At 35.5% G+C, this 20,057-nt stretch overlaps 1 protein-coding gene across 3 annotated transcripts; it reads right to left on the bottom strand.

Moving 5' to 3' along the window:
- Window positions 1-7: 7 nt before the first annotated feature.
- LOC124405240 (WASH complex subunit 5) lies at window positions 8-18,352 on the bottom strand. Of its 3 annotated transcripts, none has more exons than XM_046879969.1 (18): window positions 18,167-18,352; window positions 17,833-17,923; window positions 17,546-17,737; window positions 16,462-16,676; window positions 16,013-16,379; window positions 15,650-15,925; window positions 14,736-14,961; window positions 14,438-14,673; window positions 12,827-13,078; window positions 12,580-12,762; window positions 12,367-12,486; window positions 12,083-12,258; window positions 11,730-11,992; window positions 11,452-11,626; window positions 11,084-11,304; window positions 9,415-9,568; window positions 807-1,072; window positions 8-135 (listed from the first exon to the last, which is right to left on the bottom strand). In XM_046879969.1, exons 1-17 carry the CDS (start codon window positions 18,286-18,288, stop codon window positions 919-921), a joined length of 3,423 nt encoding a protein of 1,140 aa, XP_046735925.1. In that variant the 5' UTR covers window positions 18,289-18,352; the 3' UTR covers window positions 8-135; window positions 807-918. The 3 variants fall into 3 exon arrangements, with proteins under 3 accessions (XP_046735925.1, XP_046735926.1, XP_046735927.1); XM_046879970.1 differs by having other exon boundaries at window positions 15,650-15,919; XM_046879971.1 differs by lacking the exon at window positions 12,367-12,486.
- Between the last annotated feature and the right edge of the window lie 1,705 nt (window positions 18,353-20,057).

Genomic DNA, 20,057 nt, shown 5'->3' with positions numbered 1-20,057 from the left:
CAGCCTCAGGAATTGTTAGCAACGTGTTTATTGTTTCAGCTCAGCTGAACGCATTAGCATCATCATTCTAATGCAAATTACACATATGCGCGATTTTGTACAAATATGGGTCAATATATGTATATGTCTATACTGCATATGTCAGGGTAATTTTTTTTTACTGTTTTTTTTTTCAGTCCCCACCTAAAATTATGTTGAATATGTCGCACAAAAAATTTCCTGAGAGTTATAGCCATTAATATTAATATTAGGTACTTTCCCTTTGCGTTAAAAAATCTTAACCATATAAAATACAGGTATATCAAAATATTTTTTTTTTAATTCTATAACTCAGCGGCATTTTATGCTATCACATTGTTCTTGGTCGCACTTTACGCAGAATTAAACGATCTTCAAAAGTGTACAGAACGGCGTAAGTGCAACTTACACTGATGAGATGGTATGGATCACTAAAGTTGATTTTTACTCAAAATTCTCGTTTTTTCACTGTTATCTTCGAAATGATCCCCTTTACCGAAAACATGTCAAGAAAAATTGTGTTGGAAATTTAATTTCCTACAAAAAAGTTCCTTTAGACCTAAATGCTCAGATTAATATTTCTTGAGATATCGAACTTTAACTTACTTGTCGTATGAAATTTTGATGGTTTATTGAATCAAATGTTTCAATATAATATAACCAATAAACCATAAAAATTTTATATTGATATTAAGGGCTGTAACTTACAGGGGATTTTGTTCGATATATCCCAGAAAATTTTAGGTGGGGTCTGAAAGAAAAATTATCGAAATAAAATCACCCTAATATACGACGCATATAATTATTTCTTAAAATCTTATTCTTATCAGAAACTTTTTACACCTCTGTACAATAATGTGTGAACAAATTTGCATTCAATTAAAGATCCATATACATAATCTACTTCATAGTCTTCGTGTGATATTGATCCAGCAGAATGACCGGAATGTGCTTCAGTATAGCGGACTTAGGTAAATTGGAGTACTTTACGAACTCCTCTAAGTAGTTCAATCCAGTGATGCCTTCTTCCTCCAGGATTTGAGCGTTTTTCGATCTGCAAATGTGATATAGGTAATTAATATCGTATGTAATTACAGGTGGATAGGAATGTAACGTTTTTGATCTGGTGTGTGAAACGTACGGATCATGGACATTATATCAAAATAATCACTCATTTTATATTATATCTTAATAAATTCTTTCAAATATTGAAAAATGATTGATCGTTATTCTGGATGGAGGGCGGAAAACACAAGATTCGAATTTAGTACAATTACAATTATAACGGTCAAAAATAAATTTGACTATCATATTTGAAAATTCTGATTGAGAAATAACAATGAATCCACTTAATTTCGTCTCATGTTGATTCAGGAGCAAAAATTTTCGCATTCTTATAATTATTGTGTTTTTAATATATAGATAATCAAAAATAGAGTGTTTTGAGAATCTTCAATTCCGTCCTGAAATTCAAGAGTATATTTTTGCAGACTCAACTTCCGTTTCCAGAGTAGTGTGAGTAACAGGTGTAAGAAAGAGTCCGCATAATAGCGCTAGGAATTTGCTAGGAGTGCTAGGACCCTATAAAGATAATATGATTGGATTTGAAGCTGATAAGGCTAAAGCATTCTCTGAGTACCTTATTGAAAGCCGATATTCCTCATTTTTTCATCCTCAAGTGCGTGTACCATTCTTTTGCAATATGTGCTTCATATGCTTGCAAGCAACAACCAGAAGGCTTCGAATTACTTGTTCGAGAAGTTAAAAAAAAAAAAAATCATTTCAGTACGATAACAAAAAATTCAGGAGTTTCAAAGCATTTAAATTTTTTTGTGACGTGAAACCACATCGATTGTTTCACCCCGCACATTCTCAATGGCTCTCTTTGACACTTATAGTAAGTAGAGTTTTAGAACAATGGGCTGCGCTACAACTATTTTTCACCAGCGAGGTAGCGGAAGAAAAATTAGAAAGTGCTCAGTTAATTCACACCAAGTTGAAGAATGTTTTTAAGAAACTGTATTTTCAATTTCTTTCATTTATATTTCCGTACTATACAGACTTCAGTAACGAAATGCAATCTGAAAATCCCAAGATACATGTCATATACATAAACGTGGAATCGGTTTACAAATCTATACTCGAATTGATATGCACCCCTAGTCACCTGGCAATAGTTCCACTACATTCAATTCGATACAAGAATCCAACATACTTTTGGACTTCGAAAGAAATTTATTTAGAAGGTAGAGTAACAGCATTCCTGACTGAGAATCACAGTATTCCTAGCGCAGAATTGAAGGAATTCAGATGGTCGTGTCTGAATTTTTAGAGTGAAAGTATGGAAGAATTGAATGCTTGATTTTCATTTGATCGTCAAGATTTAAAACAAATGCCAGCTATAGTACCAGCAAACGATGTGAATAAACACACACAGTCAATCGTACCTATGAACTTATGTTATAAAAAGTTCAGAATTCAATGATTTGGGTGGGGAATGGCGATTACTGCTTAATACTGTATCTAAAGAAACTGACAGCAAGAATTTTTACGAATTTTGAAGAAATGTAGCAGATCTGAAAAATCGAGAAAATCAACCTGTTTCCTCATATCTTGTAATGATCAACTATATTGTCATTCTATCTCATAGCAGCGCTGCAGTGGAAAAGGTTTTCTCAACGGTTAATTTAAATGAAACAAAAGTTAGAATCAAGTTGTCGACAAGAACTACTGTTGGATTCTTACACACAAGAAGAATGCTCAACGATGATACATTTTATTATAATTTCGAAGTAGCAAAGAAATGACATTAAGTATGAAAGTTAATACCATATACGATCATAAACGAAATGTCCATTGTCCGTACTGCTAGTGCCGAAGAGTAAAGATTATAATTCAATATACTATAAACTAGAAGACTATAATTCATAATATACATGTGTTGAATTAGTTACGCCAGATAGGCAAGTATAATTTTAAATTTACAAGTTTTTTGTACCTTACTAACGAAAAATTGTACTATCAACATACCGATATGTATTAAAAACGTTATGCCGGATGAGCGAGTATAATTTCAAGTTTTAGTTGTGTTGAATACGTTATGCCAGATAGGCAAGTACAAACTGTACTGTGATGCAAAATCGTTCTACTAACATACTGATATGTGTTAATAATGGTTCAAATTAATTTTTTTTTATTTGTTTTTAGATGTCCTTTACAGAACAAAAATACAAAAAAATATTCAAAGTATGTTTCATTAAGATTTTTGAGTTTGAAATTTTAAATCGTATTTTTGAAAGTGAGTGTATCTTTTGGTTTTTTTTAAACTTTTTCATGTGAAACTACTATTCTTTTAACAACTTTGAAGGCCGGTCCGGTCGTGGGTCCTCCATGATTACTATTTTATTTTTCAATTTTTGAAAATTATAAAAAAAAATTTCACTTTAAGTCATTATAAGTAACGATTTTTGTCACTGTATACTTTTTTTTACTTGTTTTTGAATTAATTTTAATACTTTTCAATTGTTAATAGGTGTTTAAAATCTATAATTAAACGTTGAGTCTGTTTATAAACAATCATACCAAACGGTATCCTCTTTACTTATCTTCGTGTTAAAGGGTGCTTTGTTTCCGGTCTGTAATCGTACTCTGATTTTCTTTGAGGGAACGAGCTTTGTTTGATGATTGATTTTTGCGTGATACCATGCATAAATTCTGATCTTGTAATACTAACACAGTCTGCTGAGTTTACGCGTAATAGAGGTGTTGGTTAATTACGGGTTATTGATTCATTCATCTTAGACTTATTATTGAATTTCTGTGCCTGCTTGAAATTTGACATGTTTGTTTATCGTCGAAATCTGATTTTATATTCATTGATTACGATGAATGATTTTCTGTATATTGAAACTGTTTTATGTTAAGTGCTACGGATTTGTTATTTCTTAATTTTGTTAATTTTCTGATGTTGAGGTCGCTGATTGACGCTGAATTTCTGAGCTTTCCGTCGGCGCGTCGACCTGAGTAGGACTTCGAGTCGCTTGCTTAGCATTTACTGTTAAGATGAATGTGTTTTCTGCAGTCGCGGATAATGTGACCTTATTTATGGCAATAATTAGATCGGAAGTTGGCGTATGGATTTGTGCATTCTTTTTCGTTTCGGCTATTTCTGTCCTTCAGAAATCGCTATTCGGCTACTGTATGATTATTGGGCTTGCAATATTCGTAATATTTATCTGTTTTCTTTGAGTTTACTTCCTTATAGTCATCCGAATTTTTACCAATGTTTTCTATATTTGATTTGTTTTCCGAAACAGTGTAATAGGTTCTCAAAAATCCCATTAGTTCGCTGCTCGTCCGAATATCGGCGTTGGTTACGAGTTGCAACGCTTCGCCTTTGCATTTGGATCGAAGCATCTTCATTGTGAAGTCTTCTTCGCATTTTATCACGAAATTTCTTGCTTTTTGAGATTCTTTTATAAATTTTTATAAAAGACTAAAAAATAAGACTTAAGAAATATGTAACACGTAACATTACACAAGTGTAAGCTCGGTTGCAATATGACGCATGATACGTTATATGCAGGTTGTCGTTGCAAGACCGATGTGTACAGAGATGGTAATTAAATCTAGATCGATATGGATCTTACATCTATGATACAAGCGTTGATACTCGCAGCTCATGGTAATTGCACGCCGTTGGTAAGTTAGGGTACAGAGAGACTGATGCTGTAGGTATCGGCTGGGACGTAACTAGTGCCAAATTTTTCTTCAAATTTTCAAAAAAAGAAAAAAATAGTAATTATAAAGGAAAATTTTTTCTTTAAATTGTCAAAAATCGAAAAAAATAGTGACTATGGAGGGCCCACGACCGGACCGGTCTTAAAAGTTGTTAAAAGAATAGTAGTTTGGAACAAAAAATTTTCAAAAAAATCGAAAGATGCACTATTTTCAAAAATACGATTTAATATTTCCAACTCAAAAATCTTAATCAAAATTTTTTTCGTATTCACCATTATTCAGAAACTTATGTACAAAAAACAAAAAAAAAAGAAATTATTTTGAATATTTGATATTTTTTAACAAGTAATCAAAAAAAATTCAAGAGAAAGGCTCTTTGGAGGGATACTAAAAAACATCAAAAAATTCAGGAAATCAAAAATCAAAATTTTTCAAATCTTCCGATTTGGCGTAGAACGCACTATGTATAAGCGTCTCTGTGTGTATCACGGATCTCTGTGCGTTGTTTGTATTTAATTTTCGAGAAGGTTCCGATGAAGGTTCTTCGATTCCGAGGCAAACAATCATAAAATATTCAAGTTATCTTAGTTACCTTTAACGATAAAAGAATTTGTTTAATTAATAATTATGGATGGTCAATGCCCGCCATCGGTCAGCAGCCCTCGTTGGTGCTCGTGTTGCAAATGCCGCGGGCATTGACCGGGAACTCGAAAACTCATAACCTCAACTTTTAGAATGAATAATCACGATTCAATTTCTACAATTAATCGCGTACTTTGGACCGGCTATGAAGAAAAAAAGTATAAACTACACGAGACAAAAATCCAACACCCGTCCCTGCGTGATATGATTCCCTTGGCTTCGCCTCGGGAATCATGGCACTCTCGTACGGAAATTCGATTTTCGTCCCTTGTGGCTTAATATACTATTTTATGGTGAATTTATGAAGCTAAAGTCTGTCTCAATTTCCATCTTATTTTCCTTTCTACCCAAGTAAGATCCTCCTCTGTTTTGTCTTCTCTCCCTCTCAATTCTCTTTTTTCCATTACCTGCCGCTTCTTCTCTCTGCTCCTTAGCCTTGCTGTACCCATATGGCCATATCACTTTTCTTCCCTCCCCTTTCGCACCTACTTCCGATATCTCCGGTTGCTTGTATGATTGTGTATTGATTGGGTATGTAATGAGAAATGAGAAAAAGCAGCCATCTACGAATCTTGGTTGACGATCATCAGCCGAATGTGGGATATAATTGATTTGATTGAATAACCCCCCTTGTCGCATGGAAGGAGAGAGGGAGAAAGTAGATCGAGAAAAGGATAGTAGGTTGAAAGAAGAAAGGAGGCGTGAAAACGTAACGATTTACGAAGCTTGATCTGCTTGCTCGACGACCATCAGCCGAATCGAATGCTGCAGAAGTGATATACCTGTAAGCAGGCACCCGTTTCGCGCATATTCTCTCACCCGGAAGGATCGAAAAAACTGAACACTTCACGAAGTGCGGATTTTGAAAAAATTATAACTTCCAAACCAAGTCTCAAAAAAAATGTGAAAGAATTGTTAGTACCTCCGAGATTGAAGACATATGAAAAACTAATCAAAAATCCGAAGAAGTGAGGGTCACTGATCGATCAAAATGATTTGGAATGCTCCAAAATTATACGTCATGATGTAATTAATAACTGCCTGTTAAACAGAGAAAGTGCGGTGTTAAAAAAAGTGCAAATAGTTTAAAGTAGTAGCATTATCTTTCCTTAGTGTCGACTTCAGTTGACTTCGCTGCTATGAGATAAAGGATTCGCTACATTTTCTCATTAAAACGAGATTGACGAATACCATTCCTGACGGTATAAAGATCAATCAGAGTAACATGAGGAGACAAAAGGCAAGCGGCTGAAAGAAAATTGGGCTGAGATAGAAAAGAATTGGAAAAACTGATGTGGGTGAACGAGGAGCTTTGGAAAAGAATCGCAAGACTGACGCGGGATTACACGGATTTACAAAAGGACATTGAAAGACTCAAGGAATTGAAAAAAAACACACCGCTGATCGAGGCATAGTCAAGAAGCAATAGTAAATGGATACTTGATAATTTGCAAATCAAGCTGTATAGGCGCGGCTGCGAAATCTGAACCAATTTATCGATAGGTCCGAGTGAATTTACAGAGTTTTGAACGATACTTGTATAAAAAACAACAGCCAGGTAAATTAGGTGTACAGTCTTAGAAGCCTCTGTTCAAGATTATGCGGAAATATAATCCAATGCACAGACATCCGAATTCATAGAATGAATATTTTGCGGTCACTCATTACGAATTTGAAGTCGAAATTCGAAAATTCAGAATAGTGGATCCAATATGGCGGATGAACAAAAAACAAGAAGAAAAATATTGAAAAAATTCTGTAAAATGTGTATTCGTGTGTATCAAGTTCATGTAAAAATTGGTGTGGAAGTGGTAGTTAGGTGTGCTCGATGGGTTTGGTTGGACCGCCTAAAAATGTTTTTGACCTGTGTATTTAAATGTAAACCCTAATCAAAATGTAACCTATGGAATACACCCGCTTCCTCCCAAATGGCGATCGCCTTAACACCTAAGCCTGAAGGATAATAAAAAAATAGCGAGTCATCCATATTAAATTACGTAATCTAGATATAACCTGTTTCCAATTCTTCGTAAATAACTTCTAGCTATTATAATATATGTAAAAATTAAGGAAATGTGAAGTTAAACTCAATTGAGTTATAGGAAAGGAAACAAATCCCAAATTCAAAATGTGTATCGACATGTATTTATACGTGCAATAATTGGTTTATACCTAACTAGGAATGTAATTAGTAAAACTATTTGTGAACTTTTAGCTAGAAGATGGTCAGCAGCTGCGACCGAAGCGTCGGAAATAAAAAATAATTTCACAAATGACCTACCTCGACGACCATTCACCCAGAAATATATTATCCTGTTTACTCAATAGTACCTCACGCCTACTTAAATCTGTGGGAATAGTTTGGATTTGGATAATAGGATACATACTCGGTGTAAGATTGTTGTAGGGTTTATTAAGAAGTGCAGTGCAACGGTTCTTGTTTACTATTTGTTGGTTGAATTTGTTATGTTTTGTGGTTCAAGTTGTTCTGTCTCTAGTTACAAAATTCTAGAATATGTCACTTCTAAAAATAGTAGGGATGTTGCTGATAGTTGATGGGGTTAGGACATTCTAATAGCCATTAGCTACAAATGTGTATGGGTAGGAGGGTACACAAATTCTATTGGATTCTAATTTCTTCTGGTAGGTGGTGTGCTTGTTTGTAAACTGCGTGCCTAACGTTCGCGGTGAAGAATTGAGCGGTCTTGCTCCTGCGGAACACATGTTGGTATTAAAGTGCTTATAAAGACGTGTAGTACACCTCGAAAACGCGAGGATGCAAAACTCTTATACCGCTTAAGCGATCAGAGTGAAACTTGGGCAGTTAATGCCTTATTTTGGCAAAAAGTGGAGCTCTCTCTCCCTCTCCCTCTCCCTCTCCCTCTCCCTCTCCCTCTCCCTCTCCCTCTCCCTCTCCCTCTCCCTCTCCCTCTCCCTCTCCCTCTCCCTCTCCCTCTCCCTCTCCCTCTCCCTCTCCCTCTCCCTCTCCCTCTCCCTCTCCCTCTCCCTCTCCCTCTCCCTCTCCCTCTCCCTCTCCCTCTCCCTCTCCCTCTCCCTCTCCCTCTCCCTCTCCCTCTCCCTCTCCCTCTCCCTCTCCCTCTCCCTCTCCCTCTCCCTCTCTCTCTCTCTCTCTCTCTCTCTCTCTCTCTCTCTCTCTCTCTTAGAGCATAATTAGAAGTTAGCAAAAAAGGAAATACGTTATAAAAAAATTTTAACAGAGTTGTTTCCACCAACGATAGTTGAATAGGAATGAACCAGCATCTCCATTACGTAAGAGAAATGAATCTGAGCAAATTCGAATAACACAAACTAACAATTACATATCAGCAATTTACGGAAATGTTTAATATTATTAGAACCTCCAAAATTCTTAAATTCTGATATTTGCTATCCAATTTCGATTTTTTTTGAGGTCATCACTATTGATTGGAGTATCACAATTGGTTTCTTTTACCCTTTTTTTTTTTTGAATATTCATCTGTATCCAAAACTTTGGCTAACAGAGACGTCCCTCATTGATTCGCTGCATATTTTAATAAAAAGTTTTACTTAACTATTTATCGGTAACGCCAATTCTTTTGATACCCACAGAGAATAGTAAAATATTTTTTAACCGTTTACCAAGTTACCGATTGCCTCGGCAATTGTTACCATTCACACCAAAGTTGGCAGGAACAGAAGCGTACAAATATTTTAAGTTACCGTAGATTCACTTTCACTCTATCTTATCTGAAGTGGTTTTTTTTTTATTTTAATGGTCATTAAAAAAAAATATATTTTTACTGAGCAGCCCTTAGAAAAGCACGAATCTCCGAGTTGTTAAACAAATTATGACACAGTTCACGAATCAAGTATGAAGAAATAATGATAGCATTTTTTGAAAGTCTCCTCTCGTGTCAAACCAAGTATATTTTTTATATTTTGGTGAAATTAAATTTTCAAACATTATTTCGATGTTTAGATACGTGAATCACTAATTGAGTTATAAGTGAAATGACGAAATCAAGTACTTACCCATTGCTGATTTCAAAGGACAGGATATATTGGCAAAGATGCGATACGTAATCCTCTTTTGCGGCAGCATTGCATTGATGTAGTATGGTTTGAACTCCTATGACGAAAACGACTGCATCAACGGGGTCTTGAGCCTTTTTGCTCAAAAGACTAGCTGAGAGAAGTAACAGAAGCGAATCATTTTCACAGTCAACAATATAGGTGTGTATTTCAGGTATTATATTTATTTATATATTGATTTCAAATTGATCTCTATCACTTTTTCTGCAAAACAGAAAAATTGATACACTCCAAAATAAATTTTTAAGAAGAAAGATTCGATGATTAAAAATAGAGTTTCGCATTTGAACATATGAAAAACTTCTTCAATGAACTTCGAGACATTTCTGATTTTTTAGAATATTTTCAAATTTTTCGGTCGCCTCTTGATATTTAACAAATGCAAATATCGAAAAAACACGTTTTTTCAGCACAAAGACCCCTCGAAATCGACGTAGAAGGCTGTAATTTGGCATAAATTCTGTTTTTTAGGTTGGGAACTTTTGTAAAAATTAACACCACAAAAGTCGGTGGGGGTATATTCACCACTGATATTCGGCTAGACCCCTTCGATAATACAAAGTTTTTCGATATCAAAATGACTAAAAAAAATGTGATCAAAAATGCCTTGCTACAAGATTAAGATTGTTCTAGTATATGTTCTGAAAAAAAAATCTATCTTGGAATACGCAAGTAAATACATAGAGAAATTTTGGTAGAAATTTTCCAGTACACCACTGCCAAAAATTCCTTGCGCATACACTGACATCGCAAAGGCGGGATGTTTAGCGACAATGAAACATCAAATTCCCTGACATTTCCCAGGTTTCCAAACGAAAATAGACACTTTCCTGAACTCGTTTCAACCGAACTTTGCTAAAAAATTACTTCTTTCATTAAAATTAGTTAAAAGTTAAATATGAGATGCATCCATCATAAGTTAAAATAGTCCAATTTTTCATTAAGTTCTATTTTGCTTAAACTCATTTAGGGAATATATCAATAAATACTTTATTTCAAAGATACCTACTAACCGAAGATTAGGATTAGGCATTCTTTCGAAACATAAAGGTGGAAACATCAATCTGAGAGTATCAACTGTTTTTAGTACTAGTTTCTATATTTTGTAATAAATTATACACAGCGGTCAACATCAATTCATCGATTCGTAATATTCCTTCAAAAACCACATTTTTCGTCACTTATACCCTTTTCACACTAACCCCCTCGAGTGTCTCGCAGAGAGTAATTTCCTACATTTCAAAGGATCGTAGACTAGTGAGGAAGAAAATACAAAACTTCTAGGGTAAATGCCCGGATGCCTTGACAATTCCCGATTTTTCACATTTTTCTAGACAGCTAGACACCCTGACTGGATAAAAAAAAATTTTCTCAACATATACAACCATAATATAAATCTTGTTGGGAGGAATTTTTGGTCACAACTTTTTGAATCATTCATCAAAAACGAAAGACCTTTAGAATGTGAAATAAATGTTACATTCAAGCGGTAAATACTTCTGATTTTCTTCGAATTAATCCAAGGTTCCAATAAACAATGGGTGTAGTTTTATCAAATATAATGGCAACGTCATAAATTGTTCAAGTACAATTAGTATCGCATACTTACCAAGTTTTCTGGAATAATGCATTTTTGGCAGCTGCCATACAGTGAGTAAAAATATTATCATCTCAATGTTGTTGGCTTTCATAGCATTAACATATTGTTTCTCATACGGATCATTCATGCCTGCCCAATTCAATCTGGTGCTCAAATTACGGAGCAGATCTTTACGAACTGGGTCTTGCTGATCCCAGTCACGATTACTGCATATTTCCGATATAATTGCACTGCAATAAGCCAAATACGTTATCATATGTGTTTTTCCTCCTTCTGCCAAAGATTAACCATAAAAATGACGTAATTGTCGAGGAAAACGTGTATGAGATGAACGTAGATGTTGTAAACCATTCAGTAATTTAATATAATGGACATACTTGTTGAATGTTCTCAATGCCATTTCTAGTTGTTTTGCATTGAATTTGCAGGCAATGTTCAATTCATAAGCTATTTTTTTACGCAGCATCTGCATGTGTCCAATTTTCAAAACCCAATCTAGCATCGGCTGCCAGGTCTTTGCGAAGCGTGATGAAATCGCCAGATAGTGCTTTCCTTGGAATAAAAAAAGAAATATCATCTGTTTTGTGAATGATTGAAAAATTGTTGAATAGCCTTTATTACAGGATCACAGGTGTAAAAAATATGAAAGTCTCACCTTTTGGTACATCTGTATTCTCTGTGACGCTGTTAAATTCGTTGAACACATCGATCCAAGCTTTGTCTTGAAATCCTTTTTCCAAGTAGTTTATACACTTTTCAATCTCCGTAAATGCCAAAAACGATATCAGCTTATCTAATCCAGTTAGACCGGGTATTCCCATTGCTTTTAATATAACGGAGAAAATTTTATGATTTAAAACCTCCGTCTGGGTCTTCAAATCATACCATGCAATCGTGTGTTCGACATACACGGTAGTTCTGATAAAACAATACATACATATGTAGAATACTAATCAGTATTAATTAAAATGTTGTATACCTGATTCTCTGAAATTGTTTCAAACTTACTTTGGATCGGTAACGCGTAGTAATTCGCGTACAATTCTACCTATAAAATTGATGGAGTTGGAATCGCTTGATACTAGCAGACTGTTTATTTTATTCTTTTGTAAGTTTCTTCTGCCCTGTACCCATAGTAACCCTTTACACTCCTGCTCGACCGCATCATTTATTATGAAAGTTATCTACAAGAAAAAGCTTTATTATTACGATTTATGATTGCGATTAGGATGACATTACGACCGAATACATAGCGCAAAACGTGTCATTGAGATCCAAGATATTGAACTCACCTCTTCCTGCCATATCTTGAGACTGTTGATATTTATGTAGTCCTGAATGTATTGGAAGGATCTGCGATAGCCCTCAATTACCACCGCAAGTTCTTCCAACTTTTTGACCAATTCACTAGTCTTTTAAAGTCAAGATTATTACAAAATGAATGGTAAAACAAAATTTCATCGTACTTGCAATCCAAGAAAATAAAAATGAAACTCTTTAATTACCTTTGACTTTGGATCGAATGTAAGGCCACTGTGCAATGCGAGGCTTATTTTTTCAACAAGCTCTTGTCTTATTCCGTCTTCAAGTAGCTGGTGAGAATCAACTCGTAGAATACCCAACGAAACACTCTTTAGGGCAAGCACCCCTTCCGTAAAAACTGATACAGTGTACGTTAACTTAGCTACCTGTAGCAATAAAGGGGACTTGATAAATAAGTAGATCTTGACGAGGACAATTCGAATTTTGTACCTTAAGTCTGTCATCCAGCTGTGCATACTCTCTTAGTTTATCCTTGCTTAATCGCAAAGGTATCTCTTTGAGATGATTGGTTTCCAAATCGACAATCTGCGCAAGTAAGCCAAATACTGTTTCTGGAATAACTTGAAGAACACGTCGAGCAAATCCTTCCAATTCTCTACTGTAATGCTGTGATACTGAAGACAAATCTGAACTGTGAGCTTGATTTATACGTAGGAGTGGCGTTTCCAACGCAGATGCCATCTGTAAGGAGTAATATTCTCAGAACAATTCTTTTGACTTTCGTTCAATTAATTTCATCATTTTATGACAATCCACATTAGTTCTTGTCTCAAAAATATATCATCTACCGTGTACTAATCGAATCTACTATACATGTATGTACAACAATTTTTCACTTTTTTTTGTTCAAATAAGTATCGATTTTGAATAGTCCATTTTTTTCAAATACAGTGAAACTTTAGTTATACATTTTTCAAGGGATATGGCAATAACACGTATAAGTGAGAATAACGTTAAGGTAAAATAAAAAATGTATGATTTTCAGTGATTTTATTGATATCACCTTGTCGTATCATTCACTCTAGCGAAATCAACTAATGTTAGGTATTAAATAGAATATTTTACAGCAGTGTGCGCTATTTTAACCCTTCGAAAACATACTGTGCCGTTCTGGCGCATACTTTTTTATTCTAAAACAGTAATTCTTCAAAAATTTCTTCTTTGCCAGGTTTTTTTTCGTATTTATAATTTATATTTATACTTCTGAAACTAGACTATCACATTCTGAGATAGCGAAAGTACACCCCCTAAATTTTCCCAGGTGGATTGGACTTGTACATTTGGAATGGTAACACATCCAAAATGGGACTAAGTCATTTTGACCTAGAGGATTCTATAATCGAAAAAATAGATGTGTTCACCAATGGTTAAGGTTAATCCAGTGACGGTAAGTAACGATCATCTTTCCATTGTGTAGCACTGACTTGAATTTGCCAGAACATGTTAGGGATAGCAATAGCCACATAGGTCAAGCTACGCTATCCCGCATTAGACAAGTACATGAGACGTTGAAACGCATGCGTTAACTAGCGGCGGGGAGTTGAAACATCAAATCTATAGACTCAGCGAAAAAATCAGCTGTAATAACGTATAACTGAATAGAGATGAACGCTAGGAGACAGATAACGCAGCGTATAAATGTCAAACACATGTAAACGAGAAACGTACAGATGAAATATTTTCACACAGTTTATAGGTAAAAATTTCCAGAACCAAGAAAATTCAAGGTAAAAATGAGAAAAACGTGGAAGTGCGAAACGTATATGTGAGGTTTCACTGATGAGTAGACAGTAAGTAGAAAATGAAGAATTTTTGAAAAAGTTGAAAAATTTTTTATTTAATGGGTACCGCAGTTGAGAAAAAAACCTCATTTTACCAGTGACATGGTTCTTACTTTCCGACCGTGTATGTTTGTCAATCTCCAATCGACATAATTCACAACAATTTTACCACTTCTTTTGAAAACAGTCAGAACGAGATATGAACATTTTTTACTGATTAAAATGAGAATTGAGCAATACCAAAAATCGAGCAAAGTACCTTCGAAAAAAGGGGCTTTAACTTGATAACCATCGGCGGATCCTTCTTAATACATTCCTGCATGATGGTTGTGAAAGATTCCATAATGTTCCATGCATAGCTACAGTCCGTTACGATGTTCAAGGCGATCATTACGTCCTCAGATATACTACTGGTGCGAAGCATACTCTGCAGTATATCACGAGTGTCAGCAAGATACTGAGATATATGTAGATTATGCTCCAATTGATGAAACTCTGTAAGTTTATGTTGCGACAATCCCTGATGAATTAACTTAAACTGTAGATAATCAACTTGCCTTGAACTTCTTCCAGGGCCTGAAACAGCTGCACTATCTTTCTTCCCTCGTCTTGCTGTAGGGAATCAACATGTTTTCCTATCTCTTTGAACCATACCTGCAAGCATTCATTCTTTTCCACCCCGTCTAGCGGCCTGTTTCCACTGAACACTTCTGCCAAACCAGATATACGCTCAACGCAAATCTCTTTGTGACGCGTCCAAATTGTTTCTTTGTCAGTCAGCAGCTGTCGGAATGTCCAAAGATAGTTAGTATTAAATCAAAATGTAAAAATAACAGAGTAGCCATTTGACAAAACAGTTAAAACATATAATTTTTTTTATAATGTGCTTTCTTTAAAGCTCTACAACAGTGATACAATGTCTAATTATATGGAAATGGATCGAGGAAATGGCACCAATTACAGTTTATCTGTCCAGTTCAGTCTCGCCTTACATTGGATAAGGTAGGTAATACTGTGTAGAAAATGAGTACGCACTGAACAAAATTGGATTTACTGAATATTTCAGTTTTTCAAAAGCCATGTTTCCAACTAAAAATCAATCGACAAACCCTAGCATCTGGTGTGATTAAACCGAATAGACAAACTGTAGAGTCGGGCATCTTCAAAGTAAAAAGATTTACAAGAAGTAGTATAAATATGACTTAGCAAAACATTCCGTATAAGTTCATTCTTCTAATACCTTCAAAATATTATTTCATGTCTACGTAGTTTATTTAAAAATGAAATTTCAAATATGACTTCACTTTACCCTATTGTAGAATGCATAACATTTTAAAGATGCTGAATTCTCTTCTAAGTACAAGTTCACTTTTATAAAACAAGTGCACGATGAAAAATTTAAACTGAGATACCTTGATTCTTCGAAAACTAAGCTTTATATGAAATAATGTACTCCATTAATGCATCTCACCTGTTTGTACATCTGTTTAACGTCTTGCTCTAGTTGAGCAGTACTAAGCAAAAGCCAGAGGCATTCAATGGCGACGTATTTGGATTCCTGTATAACGAGCTGGCGGATACTCCGCGATCGTTTGGATCCTTCGCTGAACATACCAGGCATTGAGGTGTGAAGGAGGATCCAATGTAGAGTAACATTACAGTCACGAACAAGCTTAACAGTGTTTCCAATTGCATTTTCCTCCACCCTTTTGGATAACTGAAATTCTTTGGTATTGGCTACCTGCTTCTGAAAATCACAGGTCAAAATTCACTCAACATTTTTTGTCAGCATTGATTTTTGTATTAGAACAATGTACAGACATCGCATGCATACCTTTAACTGCTGCCCATACTTTTGCGCAGTTTGCTTCACGTTTGAAGCCTCAAGCGTGTTATTCAGAGCATTTTTTGCAGCTTTATATGGCTCCCACCAGTCCCACAAGTTCAGCACTAGCCCCATGTATATACTGATCACCCAGTTATCTGGAAAAAATCTATCCACTGTTTCTCTCATTATCGAAGTTTGTGAGTGAAGCGTCGATGGGCTAAAGGCTAGAGCCACAACTAGCATTGCAGCCTGACTGGCTAGCGCGATGCTTCGATGTTCTGGATAAGGAAAGGCCAGACTTTGATTGTATATTTCATCCGAGCGAAGGCGACTGATTACGAGATCAACGAGAAGAGTGTTGAGCGAAATCCGTCTGGATAAGAAACAATTATTTTGTGAGTTTCTGACCTAGAATTTTACCAATACTTAATTCAAGTCAGAGAGGGAAATATTACTTAAAATATGCTTCCGGATAGTTTGCAGGGCGTTTGAAAGGTGCGTTACTGAATCCTGTTGATCTGAGTAGGACACAGACATCATCTACCCTCGTCGTTGATATATGCTGTACATTGTATCGGTAGTAGGAAACAAGCAGGCGTTCTCGAATTGGTCCTTCGAAGTGAAGATCAACCAGCAAAAGCATGACTCCGTACAAATACACCACCTCACACTGCGATACAAGGGCATTTCAATATTATTGTATAGTTCGCTAAATCACATACATAATGATGAATCATTTTAAATAGGAAAGCAAATATTTTTGCAAAAATTTTTACTGGGATGAAAAAAATCGCTAGTATCATAAAATTCGGAATTACCAGAAAATTTTACTTTCAACACTTTACTGTATCACGTATTTCTATGTGAAACAGATTTCGGTCCAAAGTAATTTCTGCAATCCTGCTTTCATATTGGATATTCGGTAAAGCACTACTTTTTTGTTACATAAATGATGTAAATTTAGTTGCAGAAAAGAAATCAGAACAAATATTTTGTATCATGCTCGCTATATTATGACAAACTATGATCAATTTTAGGTGCTCAAACGATTCTCTGACTTCTCTATTAAATAGAAAATTTCTTTGAATTCCAATAGCATGAAAAGTCTTTCTTGTTTTCTTTGATCTGAAAAAAATTTCAAAAAAAGAATACTGGAACATATTCTCATAAAGTAGAGTCTTTTGCAAATCGAATAATAACACATTCAAAACATTATGGCGCAGTTCGAAAAAATTAACACAGCTGAAAACTGTTCAGCATAGTATCATTGGAAGTAGAAGTCAGAATGACCAACGATAATTTCTCCTTCATTCCAAAATGACTTATGAAAATATACTTCAGACAAAATGACATCACATATGTTTGAAACATAACATTGGAACTTGAATTACATTATATCTCTAACGAGTAAACATCTTTTGCAAATATTTCAAAGTGAGCTTCTCTTCTTTTTTCCGATCACTATCCACATGTTTGGTTGAGTAACTTCGCTAATATGTAGTAAACAGAGCGGACCAGATAGATAGAACATGTTCATACCATCAACTGCTTTCCTTCTTCGCTGAGCATTATTGTTTCAATAGATTGTTGTATGTATATTCCATCCTCCAATTCTTCCGTAAAAGTATTCAAATCGGTAACATACTTGTGAATACTTTCAAAGGCCAGATAAAATCTGGTCAGAATATCTGAAAATGTATCACGCATCTCTTCGTCTAGTCCCTGCAATACCTAGAAAATGTCAAACTGTTTGGTTAGTAAGTGAACTGTTATAGTATTTTTATATAATTTATCCATCTATAGCTTCGATGACAGTTTCAACTTACAGAATCATTTTCTATTTTATGCTCATACGCATCGGCAGCCTTGAAATAGGAGAAATCCAAGATAATTTGGCTGTAACGTTGATCAGCCTGCCTGTAAATTGGTATAAAAAACAAGGCATGATAATCAGATTGACGGACGTTCATAGAGTAATGAATACCTCATTTGCAGTTTGACGCCTCAATAAGAAGTCCACATGGATGTAAACTATTATTAATGTAAATCGGAATTTGCTGGAGGTGTTCTATATGAGCATTAGCATCGTGACAACATTTTACATGCGTATAAGGAATGATACGATAATGAAGAGGTATTAATGTGACAGAGGATACTAACCTAAAAATTGGTGGCACGTAATCCTTCAGCCGCATCAACTCAGCTATAATGGCATTTCCACGCGAAACAAGCTGTAAAATATTCTGGCCACATCCGTTATTCAACGCCAGAAAGTCCCCCATTTTCGATACAGCTTAATCTGTTGATCCTTCGGACAAGACAGACCCTCCTCCTGAAAACACAGCTCAAATCACAAACGTCAAATCATTATTTTTGTGCTTTGCCGACTGATTGTGTCGGTGATTGGACAGATGCGTGAGCATGGTTGCATCGTTGCAGGCGTTACATTCAACCCATTCGACTAACGCAACCCGTCTACAAATTGGAGGGAACTTCAAATCCGATTATATCTTACCGACTCATGCCTAAAATCATCGTCAAAGTATGAACTTACCCACTCTGATTTATCTTCAGAATCACGTACACTTGCCGTCACGTACAATTGTGATTGCCGTTTTATCGTTGATACGATATTTACCAAAGAATTCAGAATCCGGTTAGATTCGCTGAATTATCTCTTATAACTGTTGTTGTTAAGAATTTTCGATCATTGAACTTTGCTGTATAATAGTCAAAATGTAATGTGACGAAGAAAAATGAAATAAAGACGCAAATATTTTACGTCAAATGCAGGTGATGACTTATACAATGAAATTCGCATCTCACGATAATTTTGCCAAGTTAGGAACTGTTCTCAAATCTAAACCATAAAACTGACAATAAGTGCTGATCAAAATATTAGGTAGAAATTTGTTGTTTAGGTAGAAAAATGTTTTTCGTCAAGTATATCTGATTTTTGTTAATTTTCGATTTCAACCCAGTTTCCATGTCTAGTCTGGGAATCAGTACTATTTACAAGAAAACGCAAAAACGGGATTTATATATGTATGAAAATAGTAATAACGATTTATTCAATCGAACTCTCCTTTCAACGGTTTATAGGTACATATTTGTTCAAGCCACTATACTTAATCCTACTTTTTTATCACATGAAAATTTTTCATAAAAATCTGGATACATAAATGTTTTCTTTGCCGTATTTCACTTCTTCCCCTACCCCGCAGATTCAATTTTCTGTATCTAGCTGCCCATAGCAGATCCGCGCATACCACAAAAGCTTCTCCAGGTTTTCATTTTGTCTTTCAATCTCATTCTTTTATCTCTCATGCATCAATTAACCGCTTGCTGTAGGTACAATACATACATCGAGAACTATCAAGTTACTTGTTGTAAAAATGGCGGTTGCCCTCCCCCCTCACCGACTGAGCCGCGACCGGCACACATGAACCATTCTATGCTACTCCTCAATTTCTTCTTCGGATTGTGAACTCGAGTCTTCGTCTTCCTGATGTATCAAGTTTCTATTTAACTTTCTGACCTCTTCGGTCAACTCTGCCATTTGATCCCGCAATGCAGTCATTTCTTCTCTTATCTGCTGCATCGTGGTCAGCATCTCCCTCAGCATCTGCGGATCCTCCTCCGTTCTCTGTCCCATGTCGTCTTGTGTTCCCGGATTTGCAATTGGTTCTATACGGTCGATCATTGTGATACGTTTTTCTGTCGTACCGACTTCGTATTTGATTGTCAAACACGTAGATACTTGGTTGTCCGCTTACTTTCACTTTACATATCCAAATCTTTCGCGCGCAATTCTTGACATTCTTTTTCCTAACCTCAATCGAATCACCACTTTCTGTTATTACATGAGTTTCAAATCGGATTTCACTCGTAATCGTTTCTTTTGTTTTCTTACAACCCGCACCTTGATTTCGCGTTTCGTACAACGATTTACGGAAAGCAAAACCAGTTTTACGGACGTTTCAACGACGCGAATCAACTCTTTATCCCATGCTAGTTTATGCCGTTGCTGCAGCCGGCCGGCTGTGCCGCG

This window comes from Diprion similis, chromosome 4 (genome assembly GCF_021155765.1).
Source record: "Diprion similis isolate iyDipSimi1 chromosome 4, iyDipSimi1.1, whole genome shotgun sequence".
In the NCBI taxonomy this organism is placed as follows: domain Eukaryota; kingdom Metazoa; phylum Arthropoda; class Insecta; order Hymenoptera; family Diprionidae; genus Diprion; species Diprion similis.
The sequence above is the reverse complement of the archived record's forward strand: the minus strand, read 5'-3'. Positions and strand labels throughout refer to the sequence as shown.